This window comes from Rhinopithecus roxellana, chromosome 5 (genome assembly GCF_007565055.1).
Source record: "Rhinopithecus roxellana isolate Shanxi Qingling chromosome 5, ASM756505v1, whole genome shotgun sequence".
Taxonomy (NCBI): domain Eukaryota; kingdom Metazoa; phylum Chordata; class Mammalia; order Primates; family Cercopithecidae; genus Rhinopithecus; species Rhinopithecus roxellana.
Window position 1 is genome coordinate 162,139,230 of NC_044553.1, and position 20,961 is coordinate 162,160,190.

General features: G+C 44.0%; 1 protein-coding gene across 11 annotated transcripts in view; it reads left to right on the plus strand.

Annotated features, from left to right (window-relative positions):
- Nucleotides 1-20,961, plus strand: part of MARK3 (microtubule affinity regulating kinase 3) — a 119,204-nt gene that overhangs the window by 82,723 nt on the left and 15,520 nt on the right. For all 11 annotated transcript variants that reach the window (XR_004057236.1, XM_010353603.1, XM_010353606.1 and 8 more), the window contains 2 exons: nt 4,484-4,701; nt 9,872-9,975. Coding sequence is in view for 10 of the 11 variants with exons in the window: in XM_010353603.1 (XP_010351905.1) it covers nt 4,484-4,701; nt 9,872-9,975 (322 nt within the window). In the remaining variant the exon portion in view is untranslated. The remainder of the gene's footprint in view (nt 1-4,483; nt 4,702-9,871; nt 9,976-20,961) is intronic.

Here is a 20,961-nt window from a genome sequence, read left to right on the forward strand (position 1 = left end):
TAGAAGAAACCTGACAACAGGATTTTCACATTTCTCTAAGGAATATGTTAGTAAGTTAGTTCTTCCTTAAGCACATAGATTTTATCCAGATTATTGGTGCCTTTTTCTCCCCCAGCTCAATTTTAGAGATAAAAAGAGCTTTAGACATGGTATTGTACACTCACCAAACCTCTTGTTTTATCTCTAAAGAAATAGACCAAGAGAGATAACCAAGTCTCCCAAGGTTACATAGTAAATGAGAAACACCTGGGGCAGAGCTCAAGCCTCCTGGTCCCAGCCCTTTGGTTTTCTCCACTGAAGCACCTCACTGGAGTAGCTTTTTCATAATCCTCATCTTTCTTGGAATTTCTGAAGGCAGGCAAGCCTGTATAGCCAGGCCAGCTTTCACCTCATCCTGCCTCATCTCACCTCTCCCTTCCTTTTTCTCTGCCTATGGATGTTGACCTCTGCATGGGTGCCTGCTTCTTCTCTAAAGCCACAATGTAATTTGTAGCTGTCCTTCCTAATTTGAGACCCACTTGTGAACACTCCATATGTGTGTATACACTTTTTCTGTGAATAGTGATCTTTATCTGACTTTCAAGGGGTTCTTTAGCTTGTTTTTTAAAAAATGGAAAAAAAAAATCACTGTTTACCAACCAATGAGTGGTATTGGGGCAGGTTGGTAGTTCTCAAAAAAAATTAATTTGGATCAGTTTCTCACATCTTATACAAGGATGAATTCCAATTGGAGTTAAGATACAAATATAAAAAATAAAACTCCAGAAATATTGAAAGAAAACATGGGATTATTTGCTTTATAACTTGGACTGGTGAAGGTGTTTCTGTCACCCCAAACACCAGACCCATGAAATAAAAGACTTACAAATTTGATTATGTAAAAATGAAATTTCTGGCCAGTTGCGGTGGCTCACGCCTATAATCCCAGCACTTTGGGAGGCCGAGGTAGGTGGATCACGAGGTCAGGAGATCAAGAACATCCTGACTAACACGGTGAAACCCTATCTCTACTAAAAATACAAAAATAAAATTAGCCGGGCTTGGGGGAGGGTGCCTGTAGTCCCAGCTACTCGGGAGGCTGAGGCAGGAGAATGGCATGAACCCGGGAGATGGAGCTTGTAGTGAGCCAAGATCGTGCCACTGCACTCCAGCCTGGGCAACAGAGCGAGACTCCATCTCAAAAACAAAAAAAAAGAAAAGAAAAGAAAAAGAAATTTCTGTGTGACACATCCATACCGTGGACTACTACTCACAATAAAAAGGAACAGGCCTGGTGTGGCTCACGCCTGCAATCCTAGCACTTTGAGAGGCTGAGGCAGGCTGATCATGAGGTCAAGAGATTGAGACCATCCTGGCCAACATGGTGAAACCCCGTCTCTACTAAAAATACAAAAAATTAGCTGGGCGTGGTGGCGGGCGCCTGTAGTCCCAGCTACTCGGGAGGCTGAGGCAAGAGAATTGCTTAAACCCAGGAGGTGGAGGTTGCAGGGAGCCGAGATCGCGCCATTGCACTCCACAGCCACAGACCAAGACTCCGTCTGGGGAAAAAAAAAAAAAATAGGAACAAACTATGATGTACACAACTCGGATCTCAAGGGAATTATACTGGGTGAAAGTACACAAAAGGTTACGTTCCATGGATGCCCATTCACGTAACGTTCTTGAAATGACAGAATTCTATAGATGACGAGCAGGTTAGTGGTTGCAGGGGTTTAACAAAAGGGAGTTAAAGTAAGAGGGAAGTGGCTGTGGCTATGAAAGCGTAGTCGACAGGGTCTTTGAGATGGAAATGTTCTGTATCTTGACTGGTGGTGACCACATGAATCTGAACATGGAATGAAAGGGTATAGAATGAAATACACAGACTTACAAATTAGTACAAGTGAAACTGGGGAAATCTGAACGAGGTCAGTGGATTAGATCAATGTCTGTTTCTCTTCAGAATCTCAAATCTTAAAAGGTTTTATATTTTCTAAATACAAATAAAAGTTTGAAAGTAAATCAGTAGTAACCTGAAAGTTCACAATGTCAGTAGACCTCTCATGGTTTTGGGAAGAAAGATACGCATTGAGGCTACTATCACCCTATACTTGGTTAAGTTTTTGTTTTATATGTTAAAATGACTAAACTAAAAGCTTAGTTGTTGTTCTCCCATAAATAAACCAAAAACTTACTTGTTCTCCCATAAATAAAATTAAGCCCTTATTTACTTTTAATTCAGTTCCGGATAGGTTTGCCATTTAGATTTTTGTCTAAGAACTAGCTCCTCCCCACTCCCGTTTTTTTGTTTGTTTTTTAAATTTATTTATTGAGACAGTTTCTCACTCTCACGCAAGCCACATGCAGCCTCAAACTCTTGAGCTCAAGCTATCCTCCTACCTCAGTCTCCCAAAGTGTTGGAATTACAAGCGTGAGCTACCACGCACCTCCCACCTTTAATATATTTAAAATATAAATTCTATTCTGCCTTAGAAAAAACAGGCCAGTTTTTTCTACAGGTGCGGTGGCTCACTCCTGTAGTCCCAGCACTTTGGGAGGCCAAGGTGGGCGGATCACGAGGTCAGGAGATCGAGACCATCCTGGCTAACACTGTGAAACCCCGTCTCTACTAAAAAAAAAAAAAAAAAAAATTCAAATAAAAGTTAGCCAGCACGCGCCTGTAGTTTCCCCTACTCCGGAGGCTGAGGCTGGAGAATCCCTTGAACCCGGCAGGCGGTGGTTGCAGTGAGCCGCGATCGAGTCACTGCATGCCTGCCTGGGTGAGAGAGCTAGACTCAGTCTCAAAAAAAAAAAAAAAAAGAGCCGGGCGCGGTGGCTCAAGCCTGTAATCCCAGCACTTTGGGAGGCTGAGATGGGCGGATCACGAGGTCAGGAGTTCGAGACCATCCTGGCTAACACGGTGAAACCCCATCTCTACTAAAAAATACAAAAAGCTAGCCGGGCGAGGTGGCTGACGCCTGTAGTCCCAGCTACTCGGGAGGCTGAGGCAGGAGAATGGCATAAACCCGGGAGGCGGAGCTTGCAGTGAGCTGAGATCCCGCCACTGCACTCCAACCCGGGCGACAGAGCGAGACGCCGTCTCAAAAAAAAAAAAAAAAAGAGCATTTGATGCTGTCCTTTAAGATTACCACTGGATTATCATATTTGAGGCATACACTAGTTGTCATGTTCATTTCCAAAATTCTTTGCACTCTGAATCTCCTGTGCTGCTGTTGGAGTCTCTGTATGGTTTACTACAGGACATCAGTCTGTCATCCACATGTCCCTAGGCACATATCCCTGGACACACTCCTGGAGTGGCAGGAATGACTAGTGACCTCCACCGACTTCCTCCCTGTCACTTGCATGATTCCTCTGCTTCTACACCTTCCCCTGTCTACTCAAACTCCTGTTTATCTAGAAGATTATGAGCGCTTTTAAAAAGATCCAAGATAAAACTACAAAAGAAGTAGCCCATAAAATCGATACTTTTCTCTTCCAAAAGGTGATGGCATCTCTCCTGCAAAAAGAGGATGTAATTCACTCAGATGTGCAAGATGAACTGGTTGATTCTGCTTGTTATGTGTGCATCTAATTAGTTTGAATCTATACAGTACCACCACCTTAAGATGTTTCCAAAGGACAACTCTAAACACTTACTATATTTTAAGTAGAAAGTTTGGGGTATTGGCCAGGCGCCGTGGCTCAAGCCTGTAATCCCAGCACTTTGGGAGGCCGAGGCGGGCGGATCAGGAGGTCAGGAGATTGAGACCATCCTGGCTAACACAGTGAAACCCCGTCTCTACTAAAAAAAAATACGGCCGGGCGCGGTGGCTCAAGCCTGTAATCCCAGCACTTTGGGAGGCCGAGACGGGTGGATCACAAGGTCAGGAGATCGAGACCATCCTGGCTAACACTGTGAAACCCCGTCTCTACTAAAAAATACAAAAAACTAGCCGGGCGAGGTGGCGGCCGCCTATAGTCCCAGCTACTCGGGAGGCTGAGGCAGGAGAATGGCATAAACCCAGGAGGCAGAGCTTGCAGTGAGCTGAGATCCGGCCACTGCACTCCATCCTGGGCGATAGAGCGAGACTCCGTCTCAAAAAAAAAAAAAATACAAAAAATTAGCCGGGCGTGGTGGCGGGCGCCTGTAGTCCCAGCTACTCGGGAGGCTGAGGCAGGAGAATGGCGTGAACCCGGGAGGCGGAGCTTGTAGTGAGCCGAGATGGCGCCACTGCACTCCAGCCTGGGCGACATAGCGAGACTCCATCTCAAAAAAAAAAACTAAAAAAAAAAGTTTGGGGTATTAAGTGAAATTTCAATATTGAATTCAATGCATAAGGCAAACATTAGATATAAGTGGGAAACGTCTTAGAGGATTTTACTGTTTTACATTTTTTTAGGTGAATAGCAACCTTAGATCATCTTAGAAAATACAGTTACTGTCACAAAATAAAACTTGAAACTATATTCAGTCATTTAAAAAGTGAACTCTTTATTTTAGCTGGACCAGCTATTCCTTCTGTTGTGGCGTATCCGAAAAGGAGTCAGACCAGCACTGCAGATAGTGACCTCAAAGAAGATGGAATGTCCTCCCGGAAATCAAGTGGCAGTGCTGTTGGAGGAAAGGGAATTGCTCCAGCCAGTCCCATGCTTGGGAATGCAAGTAATCCCAATAAGGCGGATATTCCTGAACGCAAGAAAAGCTCCACTGTCCCTAGTGTAAGTGTTGTTGAACTGTAGAGTGGTCTTAGGGTGGTAGGGTTGGAACTGGCTGGACACCAGGTGTTCATTTTACTCCTGTGGTCTCCCATGCCTGGAATGCCCACTCCACTAGACAACCATGCCCAATCTTAACCTATAGAAATCCTATCTGCTGCATTGTAGGTATTTGTTGTTGACACTCTTTTAGTTCATTCCTGCTGCTGTAACAAAATACCTGATACTGGCTAATTTATAAAGAAAAGACATTGATTTCTTACAATTCTGGAGGCTGAGAAGTCCAAGATGAAGGCACCAACAAGTTCCGTGTCTGGCAAGGGCCCTGTTCTCTGCTTCCAAGATGGTGCCTTGGTGCTGGCATCCTCCACAGGAGACGAATGCTGTGTTCTCATGTGGCTGATGGGACAGAAGGGGTGAACTCACCCCCTCAAGCCCTTTTATAAGACACTAATCCGGCCGGGAGCGGTGGCTCACATCTGTAATCCCAGCACTTTGGGAGGCCAAGGTGGGTGGAGTTCAAGAGGTCAGGAGTTCAAGACCAGCCTGGCCAAGATGGTGAAACCCCATCTCTACTAAAAATACAAAAATTAACCGGGCATGGTGGCGGGTGCCTGTAATCCCAGCTACTCAGGAGGCTGAGGCAGAGAATTACTTGAACTCAGGAGTCAGAGGTTACGGTGAGCCAAGATCGCGCCACTGCACTCTAGCCTGACAACAGAGCAAGACTCCTTCTCAAAAAAAAAGACACTAATCCATTCATGAAGGCGGAGCCCTCATGGCCTAAACCTAAAAGACTCACCTCCAAATACTGTTTTCTCCTATGGGAGATAAAGCTTCAACATGAATTTTGGAGGGGACGCATTCAGAGCATAGCACACCCACCGTAGACACTAGATGGTGATAGGTCCTTTATTTCAAGGGCTGGTTCTAGTTATTTCACAGACACCTGCTGAACCTTAGGTTGTCAGGTGCTGAGACATGGAAAGACCTCATGGTCTAACAGGAAGTGAATGAAAACAATGACAGTGCTGACAGAAGCCTACTGTGCATACACGGGGAGGTCTGACTGCCAATGCCCCAAAGATGTGGTGTTCACACTGAGTCTTAAAAAGGCTCTAATGATGAAGAGTGTTGGCTGAGTTCTTATCATGTGCCAAGGACCATGCTAAGTGCTTTTTCATGGATTAGCTACATTTTAAGGTGAAAAAAAGTTGGGTAATTGCCTAAAATTACACTGCCAACCTGAATCCAGCTCTTAATCCCTACCTGTAACAAAATCTCCCCAGTAAATAGATAATATTTACTACATTAAATTGCATCCATTCAGCTTCAGAAACTTTTTTCTGTGTATTGAAGTATGTTCTATCTAACCTGTTAAATAACTTGCAGAGAAGTCAACAATCTTAAGATTATTCTATAAGCACATTTTTCCCTACAGAATTAACAATGATGCAGCCCTGCCTCCAACTCCAGAAAAACCCTGGACTGAGGAGACTATGGAGAAGCCCTGTTCCTCTCTTTGAAAGCCCTTCATTGTTCCATTCTGAACTGGGTGCATAAAGGACCCCAAGGGGCTTTGCGTGTTTCATCCTCTGACCTTATGCTTAGTCGGAGTAAACCCTGTGTGAAAAGTTTATTTTGGCTTCCAAATGCCATAAAATAGGATTGTTGTTTCCATACTCCTGCAGTTACAATTCAGTCTCCAATGTTTATTGACAGTTACCAGAGAAGATGAGGGCATTGTTCCCTGCCTTCATGACCTCCCTTCCCCTTTGCTCTTGTCTGCACGCTGCCCTTCTGCAAGTCAATCATGAGTATTATGAGTCCACCCACACTAAATTACTTACAAAGGAAAAAAGGTAGTTAACAACATTATTATTTTCTCCCATGAATCTTCGGGATTCCTCTGTACATGGTCTGCTCATGCTGTAGTAAAAGTGACTGCTTTATCTTTGTTTAAAAATTGTCTGATAAAATTCCATAGCTATGGCTGGGCACAGTGGCTGTAATCCTTGCACTTTGGGAGGCCGAGACGGGCAGATCACTTGAGGTCAGGAGTTTGAGACCAGCCTGGCCAACATGGTGAAATCCCATCTCTACTAAAAATACAAAAATTAGCCGGATTTGGTGGTGTGCTTCTATAATCCTAGCTACTCAGGAGGCTGAGGCAAGAGAATTGCTTGACCCCAGGAGGCAGAGGTTGCAGTGAGCTGGGATTGTGTCATTGCGCTCCAGCCTGGGTAACAGAGCAAGACTCCATCTCAAAAAATTTTAAAAATGTCCATAGCTGTGACTTGTTCCTTGCTTTTTAGTTTTTTATTTTGGAAGTTAAATTCATGTGAATCCACATGACAATGATTAACCATTTTAAAGTGGGTAATTTGGTGGCATTTGGTACACTCACAGTATTGTGCAACCAGCACCTCTCTTTAGTTTCAGAACTTTTTCAGCTCCCCAGAAGGAGCATCTGTTTAGGCTGGGCACAGTGACTCACCCCTATAATCCCAGCGCTTTGGGAGGCTGAGGTGGGAGGATCACTTGAACCCAAGAATCTGAGATCAGCCTGGGCACCAAAGTGAGACCTCATCTCTACGAAAAAATTTAACAAGAAAGCTGAGCATGATGATGCGTTACCTGTAGTACCAGCTACTTGAGAGGCTTAGGTGGGAAGATTGTTTCAGCCCAGGAGGTTGAGGCTGCAGCGAGTCTTGGTCACACCGCCATATTCCAGCCTGAGCAACAGAGCAAGACCCTGTCTTTTAAAAAAAAGAAAGAAAGAAAGAAAGAAAGGGCACGGTGACTCACACCTGTAATCCCAGCACTTTAGGAGGCCAAAGCAGGCAGATCACAAGGTCTGGCGTTTGAGACCAGCCTGGCCATCATGGTGAAACCCCATTTCTACTAAAAATACAAAAAGTAGCTAGTCATGGTGGCAGGTGCCTGCAATCCCAGCTGCTCGGGAGGCTGAGTCAGGAGAATCAATTGAACCCGGGAGGCGGAGGTTGCAGTGAGCCAAGGTGGCGCCACTGCACTCCAGCCTGGGTGACAGAGCAAGGCTGCATCTCAGAAAAGAAAAGAAAAAAAAAGAACACCTGTATCTCTTAGGTAATCACTTTCCATTCCTCCACTCCCTCCCCTCCCTTCCACTCCCGTCCCCTCCCCTCATGCCCTGGCAACCACCAGTCTGTGTTCTCTCTCTCTGGATTCGCCTGTTCTGAATATTTTACATAAATGGAATCATTTCACATGTGTCCTTTTGTGTCTGCTTCTTTCTTTAACTCAGCATAATGTTTTCACGATTCATCCAAGTTGTAGCATGTATTTTTTTTTCTTTTTTTTTTTTGAGATGGAATTTCACTCCTGTTACCTAGAGTGCAATGGCACGATCTTGGCTCACTGCAAACTCCGCCTCCTGGGTTCAAGCGATTCTCCTGCCTCAGCCTCCTGAGTAGCTGGGATTACAGGCATGCGCCACCATTCCTGGCTAATTTTGTATTTTTAGTAGAGGCGGGGTTTCTCCATGTTTGTTAGTCTGGTCTCGAACTCCCGACCTCAGGTGATGCACCCGCATCAGCCTCCCAAAGTGCTGGGATTACAGGCGTGAGCCACCATACCCGGCCTGTAGCATGTATTAGTACTTTGTTTCTTTTGGGGGTAATATTCCATTCTGTGTATATGCCACAATTTAACTGTTCATCTGTTGATGGACATTTATATTATTTCCATGTATTCGTTAAAATGAATAATGCTACTATAAACAATTGTGTACAAATTTCTATGTGGTCTTGTTTAATTTCTTTTTCTTTCTTGAGGAAGAGACAAGGTCTTCCTGTCACCTAGGCTAGAGTACAGTGGTGCAAATACGGCTCATTGCAACTTTGACCTCCCAGACCCAAGTGATCCTCCCACCTCAGCCTCCCAAATAGCTGATAACCATAGGCATGCGTCACCATGCCTGGCTTATTTTTTCTGTTTGCTGTGGTAGAGATGAGATCTCCCTGTGTAGCCCAGCCAGGCTGGTCTCAAACTCCTAGGCTCAAGCAGTCCTCCCGCCTTAGCCTTCCAAAGTGCTGGGATTACAGCCATTAGCTGCTGCACCTGGCTGTGTTTTCATTTTTCTTGGGTATATATCTAAGAATAAAATTGTTGAGTCATATGGTAACTCCATGTTTCATTTTTTGGTAAACTGCCAAACGGTTTTCCTCACAACTGTACCATTTTATCCAGCAATAGTGAGAGTCTCTGTTTTCTTCACATTCTTGCCAACAATTAATAATTATTATTATTTTATTATTTAAAGCTTTCCTAGTAGGTATGAAGAAGTACCTCATGGTTTTGATTTGCATTTCTTTAATGACCAGTGATATTGGGCATCTTTTCATGTGCTTCTTGGCCATATGTATAGCTTGGTTTTGTTTTGTTTTGTTTGTTTTTTGTTTTGTTTGAGACTGCATTTCGCTCTTGTTGCCCAGGCTGGAGTGCAATGGTACAATCTTGGCTCACCGCGACCTCCGCCTCCCAGGTTCAAGTTATTCTCCTACTTCAGCCTCCTGAGTAGCTGGGATTACAGGCATATACCACTACACCCAGCTAATTTTGTATTTTTAGCAGGAGACGGGGTTTCTCCATGTTGGTCAGGCTGATCTGGAACTCCTCATCTCAGGAGATCCGCCCATCTTGGCCTCCCAAAGTATTGGGATTACAGGTGTGAGCCACCGCACCCTGCCATTGTATAGCTTTTTTAAAGAAATGTCTATTGAAGGTGCCCATTTTAAAATTAGGTTGTCAGGCTGGGCACCTCGGGAGGCGGAGGCAGGAGAATCACTTGAACCCGGGAGGGGGAGGTTGCAGTGAGCCGAGATCGCACCACTGCGTTCCAGTACGGCGACAGAGCAAGACTCCGTCTCAAAAAAAAAAAAAAAAATTAGCCAAACATGGTGGCACATGCCTGTATTCGCAGCTACTTAGGAGGCCATGGTGGGAGGATTGCTTGATCCTGGGAGGCAGAGCCAAGATTGCTCCACTGCCCTCCAGCCTGGGTGACAGAGTAAGACCTTGCCTCAAAAAATAAGTAAATAGAAGACTGGTATTCCTATTTATGTAGATAAGTTCGTTTTTTTCTCATAGTACTGCATTTACCAAATCAAGACAAAAATGCCCTTTTTTATAGAGTAACACAGCATCTGGTGGAATGACACGGCGAAATACTTACGTTTGCAGTGAGAGAACTACAGCTGATAGACACTCAGTGATTCAGAACGGCAAAGAAAACAGGTAGGAAATTCCACCTGTTTGTAAGAAAAGTTGCTTTTCCCAAGAGAAATGGAAGCATGTCATTTACTGCTTTGTTTCTATAATCATTTCAAATTAAACCGTAAGTGTTCTCTGAAGGTAAGTTAAATTTGTATACTAATTTTTAGCAAGATACTAAATCCTTTGTGTGTCCCGAGCATCATCCTCCTGCCTGGCTGGGTATGATGATTAAAAGGATTGAGTTAAACCCAGGAGGTTTCCTAGAGGAAGCACATAGTAAGCTGTGGTTATGTTGTAGAACAGTGAATAAGGAAATGGAGATTGTCTTGTGCACATTAGTAATTTGAACAAAAGCTGAAAGTGGGGGAAGATGAAGACCTGAGGCAGAGAGCCACACCTTGGGAGAATGTACAGCACCAGGTAGCATTAAAGGTCCGCAGTTTACCAAAGGGTCCAGATGACTGAGTGTAAATAGAAACACTGGAAGCCAAGAGAAGTGGAGAGTCCAGGCTACTGAATGCTTTTATTTTGGCTGCATAGCAAGCATATATAGGATTAGCGTGATTTTAAAAAGACAGTGATGTTACATGTCAATAAGGAGAGCACACCATTTTCTTGGGGTTTTGAAATAAGTAGAGTCAGTAAAATGGGATTAGATAGGTCTAGAGACTCTGAGGTGGGGTTAGTCTTCTGGGTGGAGAGAAAAAAAAGAGAAGTTAGATTGGTAGAGAATAGTTAAATATGCTATATTCTGTTCAGAACAAATTTCCCAGGCTGGCATGAATTTTCCTTCTTTGTTTTTGGAAGAGCAATAAGTGTACATCATTCTTTTAACTTGAACATTGTTTGTATCAGAATTGTTCTGACATTTACTTTCTGCTGTTACAGTGTAAGGTTCTGTTTCTTAATCCTAACCTATGTTTGATCTCATTAGTCAAACGAAATGTTTAATCACTATATTTTATGATAGCCTAATCAAAAATCAAAAATTCTTTCCTCCTTTATCCTTAGTACCAAATTGCTTATTGCTTCCCTGTTCCATAGGCCACTTAGGATTGAGTTGATATGAGGAGTAACATTTGTTCTGTAAGATTATGGTTATTATTCATTGAATTTTTAGCAATATTTACATTCTCTTGTTTTCTTTTCTGACTCGTATGTATGTGTGTGTTTTAACATTGTCTTTTTTCTTATGATTAAAAACTGTTAAGAACTTGAGTATAGCAGCTGGGGTAGTTTACAGATAATGATTGGTATAGGTATTTCTTTTGTAGTTGTTGTTGTCGAGACAGAGTCTTGCTCTGTCGCCCAGGCCGGAGTGCACTGGCACCATCTTGGCTCACTACAAGCTCCGCCTTCTGGGTTCATGCCACTCTCCTGCCTCAGCCTCCTGAGTAGCTGGGACTACAGGGGCCTGCCACCACACCCGGCTAATTTTTTGTATTTTTAGTAGAGACGGAGTTTCACCATGTTAGCCAGGATGGTCTCAATCTCCTGACCTCATGATCTTCCCGCCTCAGCCTCCCAAAGTGCTGGGATTACAGGCGTGAGCCACTGCACCCAGCCAGGTATTTCTTAATAGTAGTCTACTCTCTGGTAGATTTGTATCATAGTTCAGTTCTTAACTCTCAGATTTCTTCTAGTTCAAAAGTGACTTAATAGAAAATACCAATGGTAGACTTAATTAGAAGTTTCTGATGTTATAAATTTTATTCTACAGGACTACAGAAATGTTGTTTCATGGTCAGGCACAGTGACTCACACCTGTAATCACAGCACTTTGGGAGGCCAAGGTGGGCGGATCACTTGAGGTCAGGAGTTCAAGACCAGCCTGGCCAACATGGTTGAAACCCCGTCTCTACTAAAAATACAAAAATTAACCATGTGTGGCGGTAGGCGCCTATAGTCCTAGCTACTAGGGAGACTGAGGCAGGAGAATTACTTGAACCCGGGAGGCAGGGTTTGCAGTGAGCTGAGATCATGCCACTGCACTCCAGCCTGGGCGACAGAGCAAGACTCGTCTCAAAAAAAAAAAAAAAAAAAGGTTGTTTCATTACCTTTACTATTTCTAAATTCTGAAAGTGCACTACCCAGCTCCTTCTGAGCTTTAGGATATGTGACTCTCTGAGGTGCAGAGTCAGTCTCCTCAAGGGTGTTAAGTAAGACTAAGATCTGCTCTCTGCTCCCATCCTGTGCTGCACACATCATACACCAGGCACATGCATATATGCCTATGTCTTCTGATTCTCTTTTCCTAAAATTTTTTGTTTCACTCTTTGGAAATAGTATTTAAGACTTCTTTAATTTCTTTGGCATCATTTCCTTTCTGCATTCCCCCTGGAGACAAGTGCCTTGTTGGGGCCGACTCTTTCATATCCTGACCTGTCTCGCTGCTTCTCTCTAGCATCAGTCATTGAAATACTTTGCTTTTGAAGGTGTCGTCTTTCTCTTTAGCCAAAGAGAGTCTCAGCGCCAAACCTTAAAAGACAGGGCCCATTGTTTTAATAATATTTGTATTTTCCTTTCCTATCTTATAAATGAATTAAAAGACTGGAAAATTATTGGGTTTGACAACTTCAGTTAAGGCACTAAATGTGACAACTTTCCCTTAAAATTGATGCTTGAGTCTTCAGTGAGATACAATTAGCTTTCCCTGCACAGATGACTTCTTCAGCAAATTGTTCCTTTTCCCTCTCGTCACCCACCCATGTATCATATTTCTTCACTAATTTAAAATATGGGTGAGCTGCAGGAAGCCTGGACCTATGTTAACTTCTGAAACAAATACGTTAAGTTCCAATTTTAGCCTTAAATATTTTCGACTGTTTTCTTCTTCTCTCCTTTTTTTTTTTTTTTTTTTTTTTTTTTTTTTTTTTTTTGAGGCGGAGTCTCGCTCTGTCGCCCGGACTGGAGTGCAGTGGCCCGATCTCAGCTCACTGCAAGCTCCGCCTCCCGGGTTTGCGCCATTCTCCCACCTCAGCCTCCTGAGTAGCTGGGACTACAGGCGCCCGCCACCTCGCCCAGCTAGTTTTTGTATTTTTAGTAGAGACGGGGTTTCACTGCGTTAGCCAGGATGGTCTCGATCTCCTGACCTCGTGATCCGCCCGTCTCGGCCTCCCAAAGTGCTGGGATTACAGGCTTGAGCCACCGCGCCCGGCCAGACTGTTTTCTTCTTTATATGAGTGTTCATACAGAATTTTAACATGAGAATAATGATGGCTGATTTTTTTTAAACTCTGTAAAGGTTTAAACCAAAGACTCCACATAACTTAAGCCCTTACTACCTTCAAAATCCTACTGTAAACAGGGTATTTTAAAGGCTTACTAAATGCAAGGCTTTTTCTCTTGTCATAGGCAATATAATTATTTTTATTTTATTTTATTTTATTTTTTTTGAGATGAAGTCTGGCTCTATAGCCCAGGCTGGAGTGCAGTGGCGCGATCTCGGCTCACTGCAAGCTCCGCCTCCCGGGTTCACGCCATTCTCCTGCCTCAGCCTCTCGAGTAGCTGGGACTACAGACGCCTGCCACCTCGCCCGGCTAGTTTTTTGTATTTTTAGTAGAGACGGGGTTTCACTGTGTTAGCGGGGATGGTCTCGATCTCCTGACCTCGTGATCTACCCACCTTGGCCTCCCAAAGTGCTGGGATTACAGGCGTGAACCACCGCACCCGACCATAATTAATTTTAATAGCTTTTTTCTTTTGAAAATTAGTTTTATTAATTGGTTCTTACTAGGTCAATCTTTATTTTATCAGCTTTCCTATGGGAACAATAAAGTTAATGAAGTTAATGATGCGGGGAGCATAGGTTAAGGCCAGTTGTTACTTTGGCACAAACACCTGTGAGTAGTTTTCTAAGACTAGTTTTGAACTGGTCATGCTGAAGGCCAGCCTGCTTCCTGCTGTAATTATTCTGCCTTCTGATGTTTTTCTCAAAAAATGGCCAGATTCCAGGCGTGACTAATGGTTGGTGTAAAGTAGGCATGAGAAGGTTCGATTACACCTCAATTGTGTGATTCTATCATGATGGTATAGGTTTGCAGTGAGTCTTAAACCACATAGCACTGACTCATAGCGAGTGCTCACTAAATGTTAGCTTTCATTATTATAGACTGTTCAGACAAGGTTATGAAGAATTATCTTAGTTTGCACTGACTAAACCTAATCTCTCAAGTTAATAACGTTGCTAAACAACCTACATAGCAGAGACACTGTGCTCCTACTATTTCATATGCTTTAGATACCTGGACGACACTGTTTAGACTACCTCATTGAAAGACCCCGAAGAAGTGACATGATGACGTTACAGTAATACAAACAGAATCTTTCTTTCTTTTTGTTTATTTTTTTATTTTTTTGCAATGGAGTCTTGCTCTTTTACCCAGGCTGGAGTGCAATGGCACAATCTCGGGTCACTGCAACCTCTGTCTCCCAGGTTCATGAAATTCTTCTGCCTCAGCCTCCCAAGTAGCTGGGATTACAGGCACACACCACCACACCTGGCTGATTTTTGTATTTTTAATAGAAATGGGGTTTCACTAGGCCAGGCTGGTCTCAAACTCCTGACTTCAAGTGATCCACCTGCCTTGGCCTCTCAAAGTGCTGTGATTACAGGCGTGAGCCACTGCACCAGGCCCAGAATCTTTTCAAATAAGTTTTAGATATTGGATATTATTGTAAAGTTTCAAAATTGTGAAGTGGCTTTATTATTTTATCCACTTACCCTGCATCAAGCCACATAGAGATTGAGCAGAGAAGGAATGAGGACACTTAGTGTGTATATCTTTGGACTACATATAAAAGTTGCTTTTCTTAGGCTGGGTGCGGTGCCTCACACCTGTAATCCCAGCAATTTGGGAGGCTGAGGCAGGTGGATCACGAGGTCAGGAAATCAAGACCATCCTGGCCAACATGGTAAAACCCTGTCTAAAAATTAGCTGGGCGTGGTGGCATGCGCCTGTAGTCCCAGCTGCTTGGGAAGCTGAGGCAGGAGAATCACTTGAACCCAGGAGGCAGAGGTTGCAGTGAGCCGAGATAGCGCCACTGCATTCCAGCCTGGCAACAGAGCGAGACTCCGTCTCAAAAACTAAAAAAAGAGCTGAACACAATGGTTCACACCTGTAATCCCAGCACTTTGGGAAGCCGAATCGGGCAGATCACCTGAGGTCAGGAGTTCAAGACCAGCCTGACCAACATGGAGAAACCCCATCTCTACTAGAAATACAAAAAAAAAAAAAAAATTAGCGAGGCCTGGTGGCACAAGTCTATAATCCCAGCTACTCGGGAGGCTGAGGCAGGAGAATCGTTTGAACCCAGAAGGCAGAGGTTGCAGTGAGCCAAGAAGACTCCATTTAGTTCTGTATTTGAGATGCTGTTAATCTGTGACCTTACCTTCAACTTTGTCCTTGCAAGAGACATGTGGGAAGGTGATTTAAGGTTAAAAGGATTTTGGGCTGTGCAGAATGTGCTTTGTTAAACAAGTGCCTAAAGGCTGCTTGTGGTTAAAAGTCTTCACCATTCTCTTAAATCTCAAGAAAGAGAAAAACATTTGTCTCCTGCCCCTCCCTGGGCAATGGAACATCTCCAGGTAATACCCATTGTGTGCCTTGTTTACTGAGTGAGGAGAAACCGCCTTTAGGAATAAGGTGGGACTTGCTGGAGCGATACTGCTAAAAGGTTTATGGAGATGTCGCATATACATCTCAAGGCACAGCATTTTCCTTTAAACTTATTCATATTACAAGGATTTTTTCATATGTCTTACTGCCGATTTCCTCCCTACAATAATCCTATTGTCCGGCCACTCCCTTATCCTTTTAATGACTAAGATAATTCTCAATAAATACTAAGGGAATTCAGAGGCCGGTGCCGGCGTGGGTCCTCTGTAAGCTGAGCGCCGGTCCCCTGGGCCCCGCTTTTCTTTCTCCACACTTTGTCTCTGTGTTTTATTCCTTTTCTCAAGTCTTTCGTTTCCACCTAACGGGAAACACCCACAAGTGTGGAGGGGCAGGCCACCCCTTCACACACCTGGCTAATTTTTTTATTTTTTGTAGAGATTAAGTCTTCCTGTGTTACCAAGGCTGGTCTCAAATTCCTGGCCTCAAGGGATCCTCCTGTCTCAGCTTTCCAAAATGCTAGGTTTATAGGCGCGAGCCCCCATGCCTGCCCTTGGACTATATTTTTAATTCTGCTTTTGCCCAATCTCTGAGTGTGCTTTTAATCAGCAGCCAATACATTTCTTATCAGAATGTTCTGATAGGGGCTAGAGGTCATACCAACAAATTCAAAGTGCCTATCCTTTAGTAACCTTAAGTGGATTAATGTTTTAGAAAAGATAGTCAAGACTGGGCACAGTGGCTCACAAGACCTGTCATCCCAGCACTTTGGGAGGCCTAGATAGGAAGATCACTTGAGGCCGGGAGTTCAAGACCGGCCTGGGCAAAGTAGCTTGAGACCCCGATCTGTATAAAAATATATTTTTTTTAATTTTAAAAGATAGTCATGAATACGAAACAGTTGGGAAGATTAATAGGAACTCAACTTCATGCAACTTGAATTTTAAGAAAAATATTGTGGCCGGGCGCGGTGGCTCAAGCCTGTAATCCCAGCACTTTGGGAGGCCGAGACGGGTGGATCACGAGGTCAGGAGATTGAGACCATCCTGGCTAACACGGTGAAACCCCGTCTCTACTAAAAAAAAATACAAAAAAAACTAGCTGGGCGAGGTGGCGGGCGCCTGTAGTCTCAGCTACTCCAGAGGCTGAGGCAGGAGAATGGCGTAAACCCGGGAGGCGGAGCTTGCAGTGAGCTGAGATCCGGCCACTGCACTCCAGCCTGGGCGACAGAGCAAGACTCCGTCTCAAAAAAAAAAAAGAAAAAAGAAAAAGAAAAAAGAAAAATATTGCTATTTCTGTCAATTAAGGTTTAAATGTAGACCAGGCATGGTGGCTCATGCCACCATGTAATCCCAGCACTTTGAGAGGCCATGACAGGAGGATTATTTGAACCCAGGAGTTGAAGACCAGCCTGGCCAATATGGTGAAATCCCATCTCTGCCGAAAATGCAAACACTTTAGCTGGGTGCCAGGCGCAGTGGCTCACACCTATAATCCCAGCACTTTGGGAGGCCGAGGCAGGTAGATCACCTGGGTCGGGAGTTCAAGACCAGCCTGGCCAACATGGTAAAACCCCATCTCTACTAAAAATATAAAAATTAGCCGGGTGTGGTGTTACACGCCTGTAGTCCCAGCTATTTGGGAGGCTGAGGCAGGAGGATGGTTTGAGCCTGGGAGGTGGAGGTTGCAGTGAGCTGAGATCACACCTTTGTATTCCAGCCTGGACAGTAGAGCCAGACCCTGTCTCAAAAAAAAAAAAACTAAATTAATGTAAATACAGCTACTATGAACCCATAAAAACTGTAAAAATAATTTTTAATTATAAAAAAAGTAATACTGCTACTGTTTTGCTTATGCAAATTGTGGGCTAGATTAGGAAATAAAACTATCATTTTTAACACTTTCCTGGGGGGAAATATTATTCGAATTTCATAACAATTAACTTGATGACCTTTTAGAATATATATGTAGACCATTGTGATGTTGGGGCTGCCTGTTGTAAATAGGATTTTTGTGAACTTGATTGTACAAAGTTGAAATTTGCAAACATCTTACTGAGTTTACTGTTTCCTTATGGGTGTTAGGCCTACTGTAGAAGTCAGAAAAAATCTATTTTGTTGCTTGCTTTGTGAAACTCATGATGTGACATGGATTCAATTTCTAAAAAGTTTAATTGTCTTTAAAATTAGTATGTCAAAAAGTTTATTTATTTATTTGTTTTAATTTGAAACAGAGTCTCTCTCTCTCTATCGCCCAGACTGGAGTTCGGTAGCATGATCTCGGCTCACTGCAGCCACTCCCCTGCCCGGGTTTAAACGATTCTCCTGCCTCAGCCTCCTGAGTAGCTGGGATTACAGAGACCCACCACCACACCCAACTGATTTTTTTTTTTTTTTTTTTTAGATGGAGTCTCTCTCTGTCGCCCAGGCTGGTATGCAGTGTCGATGGAGTCTCGCTCTGTTGCCCAGGCTGGTATGCAGTGTCAGGATCTCAGCTCACTGCAAGCTCCGCCTCCCGGGTTTACGCCATTCTCCTGCCTCAGCCTCCGGAGTAGCTGGGACTACAGGCGCCCGCCACCATGCCTGGCTAGTTTTTTGTATTTTTTTAGTAGAGACGGGATTTCACCGTGTTAGCCAGGATGGTCTCGATCTCCTGACCTCGTGATCCACCCTTCTCGGCCTCCCAAAGTGCTGGGATTACAGGCTTGAGCCACCACGCCCGGCCAATTTTTGTATTTTTAGTAGAGTGGGTTTTCTCCATGTTGGCCAGGCTGGTCTCAAATTCCTGGCCTCAAGCAATCCATCCACCTCAGCCTCCCAAAATGCTGGGATTACAGGTGTGGGCCACCACACCTGACCTCGAGTTAATAATTTATAATCCCAGCACTTTGGGAGGCCAAAGCAGGCAGATTGCCTAAGCTCAGGAGTTCCAGACCAGCCTGGACCATGACGAAACCCCGTCTCTACAAAAGAAAAAACCATTTTGTTAATTTATAATGAGAAAATAAATTTACATTTCCTTCTTAGGTCTCTGGAGGATCCGTTTTTTTGCTACAAAGCATCTGTCCACACCCTCTTACCATGCTTGTGTGCCTTAAAGACCTAGCTTGGCCTGTCAGCAGTGTGCTTCATTGGGAATCGATGCAGCACACTCCTGCCTGCAAGCTGACTAAAAGCCTTTTCCTTCTCCAAAGACTTTGGGTCCATTTGTATTCACCAGGGAAAGGGTCAAACCACTCCTGCCTCTTCTTCCCCTGCTTTTCTTGGCGCATCTACTGAAACTAGTTACTAATTTGGGCAAAAAAAAAGTCAACAGCTGGAGGTAGAGTGTATTGACCCTAGACTCACCCTGAAAGGTAAGGGCGTAAGAGATAGTTGTATTTAGCTGTATCTTGTTAGAAAAATACATTTGTGTGCGTTCATGTGTACGTTGTCTGTACACATGTACAAGAAACAACCGAGCATTTCTTTAAAAACCTTAGTCAGTTAGAACTGTCTCTGTTGCAGGTGATAGAAAACCCAGTCTAAACAGGCTTAAATATAAAAGGGCTGTTAGTTCATGTAACTAAAAAAAGTCCAGGGCTAGAGTTAGGACCCATCTGCTTCTGCCTCCTTGGTGGTGGTTCCATGCCTGGGCTCAGCACCGCCAGACATAGCTTTTTCCCGCACACAGCTGTGCTCAAGCAGAAGCCCTCAGGTTGTCTCCTTGATCTGTGTGGGACCTAGAGTTGCTTCCACCAAAACAAAATGTGAATATTGTTGCTACAGGAAAAGAATGGATACTGAGTGGCAGAAATGTGAAACTGAATAAATACGAAACTGAATAAATGTCTTTATAAGACATTTGTTTGCAGTTCTTCTCAGATTGCATAAATTCTCCCAAGTCAGAGGGCGGAATTCTCAAACAAAAATGTAGGGACAGAACCAGGCACGGTGGCTTAGAAGGCCTATAATCCCAGCACTTTGGGAGGCCGAGGCAGAAGGATCACTTGAACCCAGGAGTTCGAGACCAGCCTAGGCATCATAGTGAGACACCATCTCTACAAAAAAGCTTAAAAATTAGCCAGACATAGTGGCACACTCCTGTGGCTGAGATAGGAGGATCGCTTGACCCCAGGAGGTTGAGGCTGCAGCAAGCTGTGATAGTGCCACTGCACTCTAGCCTGGGTGAATACAGCAAGACCCTGTCTCCAAAAATAAAAATTTAAATAAAAATGTTTTAATTCAGGGACAAGCAGTTCTTCTTCATTTTAAAGACCTTTCTCCCTCATGTTGGGGCTATCAGAATTCCAGTTGCTAATTGATTAATCTTCTCTGTTAGGAGAACGTTTATTGAATACCTGCCCTGCCAGGCTTTCTGCTTACACTGGTAGGGGGCACATTGACAAGATTTTGGGCTGTGTTTTCAGGGACTTCAGCAGAGAAGGGTCACTAGGATACAATGTGGCATGCATGAGCTAAAAACAGAAGTGATTTAACTCTCAGAAGGAAAGTAGATCAGATAAGACTTCATGGAGATGATGACTCTGGTTCATTTTTGAAGAGTGAATAAAAGAATCGCAACCCTCCATACCGAGAGAATAACTCCTGTAAACATTTTCTGACCAGCGGACCACATATCATCAGGAAGGCCAGAAAGTTGAGTTCCAGGAGGGAATGGTAGAAGGCAAAGCCTAGAGAAATGACAGGGGCCAGCCTTCAGGGGCCTGGGGATGTTTACTTGCATTCCGAGTCGAGGAGACTGAACTTTATACCAAAGACTTGGTGTTCTGTAGAAGTATGAGCAGATGAGTGACAAGGTCTGGTTTATATGTTAAGAAGTTCTCAGCTGTAAGGTGAATAGATTGGAGGTGTTGAGGCAAAGGCAGGCGGCCCAGTGAAGACAAGGAGTGAGGCTCTATACTGTGGCCTTGGTGGTAGATGTGGAGCAGATGGGCCACCTGAAGGGCTACTAGGAAGTTGACACCAACAAGATGTGGTTAGTCTGGGTATGGGGAGTGAGGGAAAGGAAGAACTTGACAGTTTCCAGGTTTCAATCCCTCCAAAGGATTTCTGCAGAAAGACATTGGAAGAGCTGTATTCCTACTTACCCTTAAAGGAAAGAAACTGCCCTTGAATTCCAAGGACATGATTACTGAGCTGGAATTCCAAATAATGTGTCCCAGTGAGACTCCTGTGGATAGTTTTGTCCGGTAACTGTGTGTGTTAGGTGAAACTGCAGACTTCCAGCCACTCTGTCTTACCATATCTGTAAACAGTTAATTTGCTCTGATGAATTTGCCCATCTTGGAGAAGGGGGCTCTGCTGACTGTTTTTTATCTAGGAGTAAATGTCCTTTGAGTAGGAAGGTTCTAGACTGTATTGTTAAAACAACATTGGAAGGCTGGGCGTG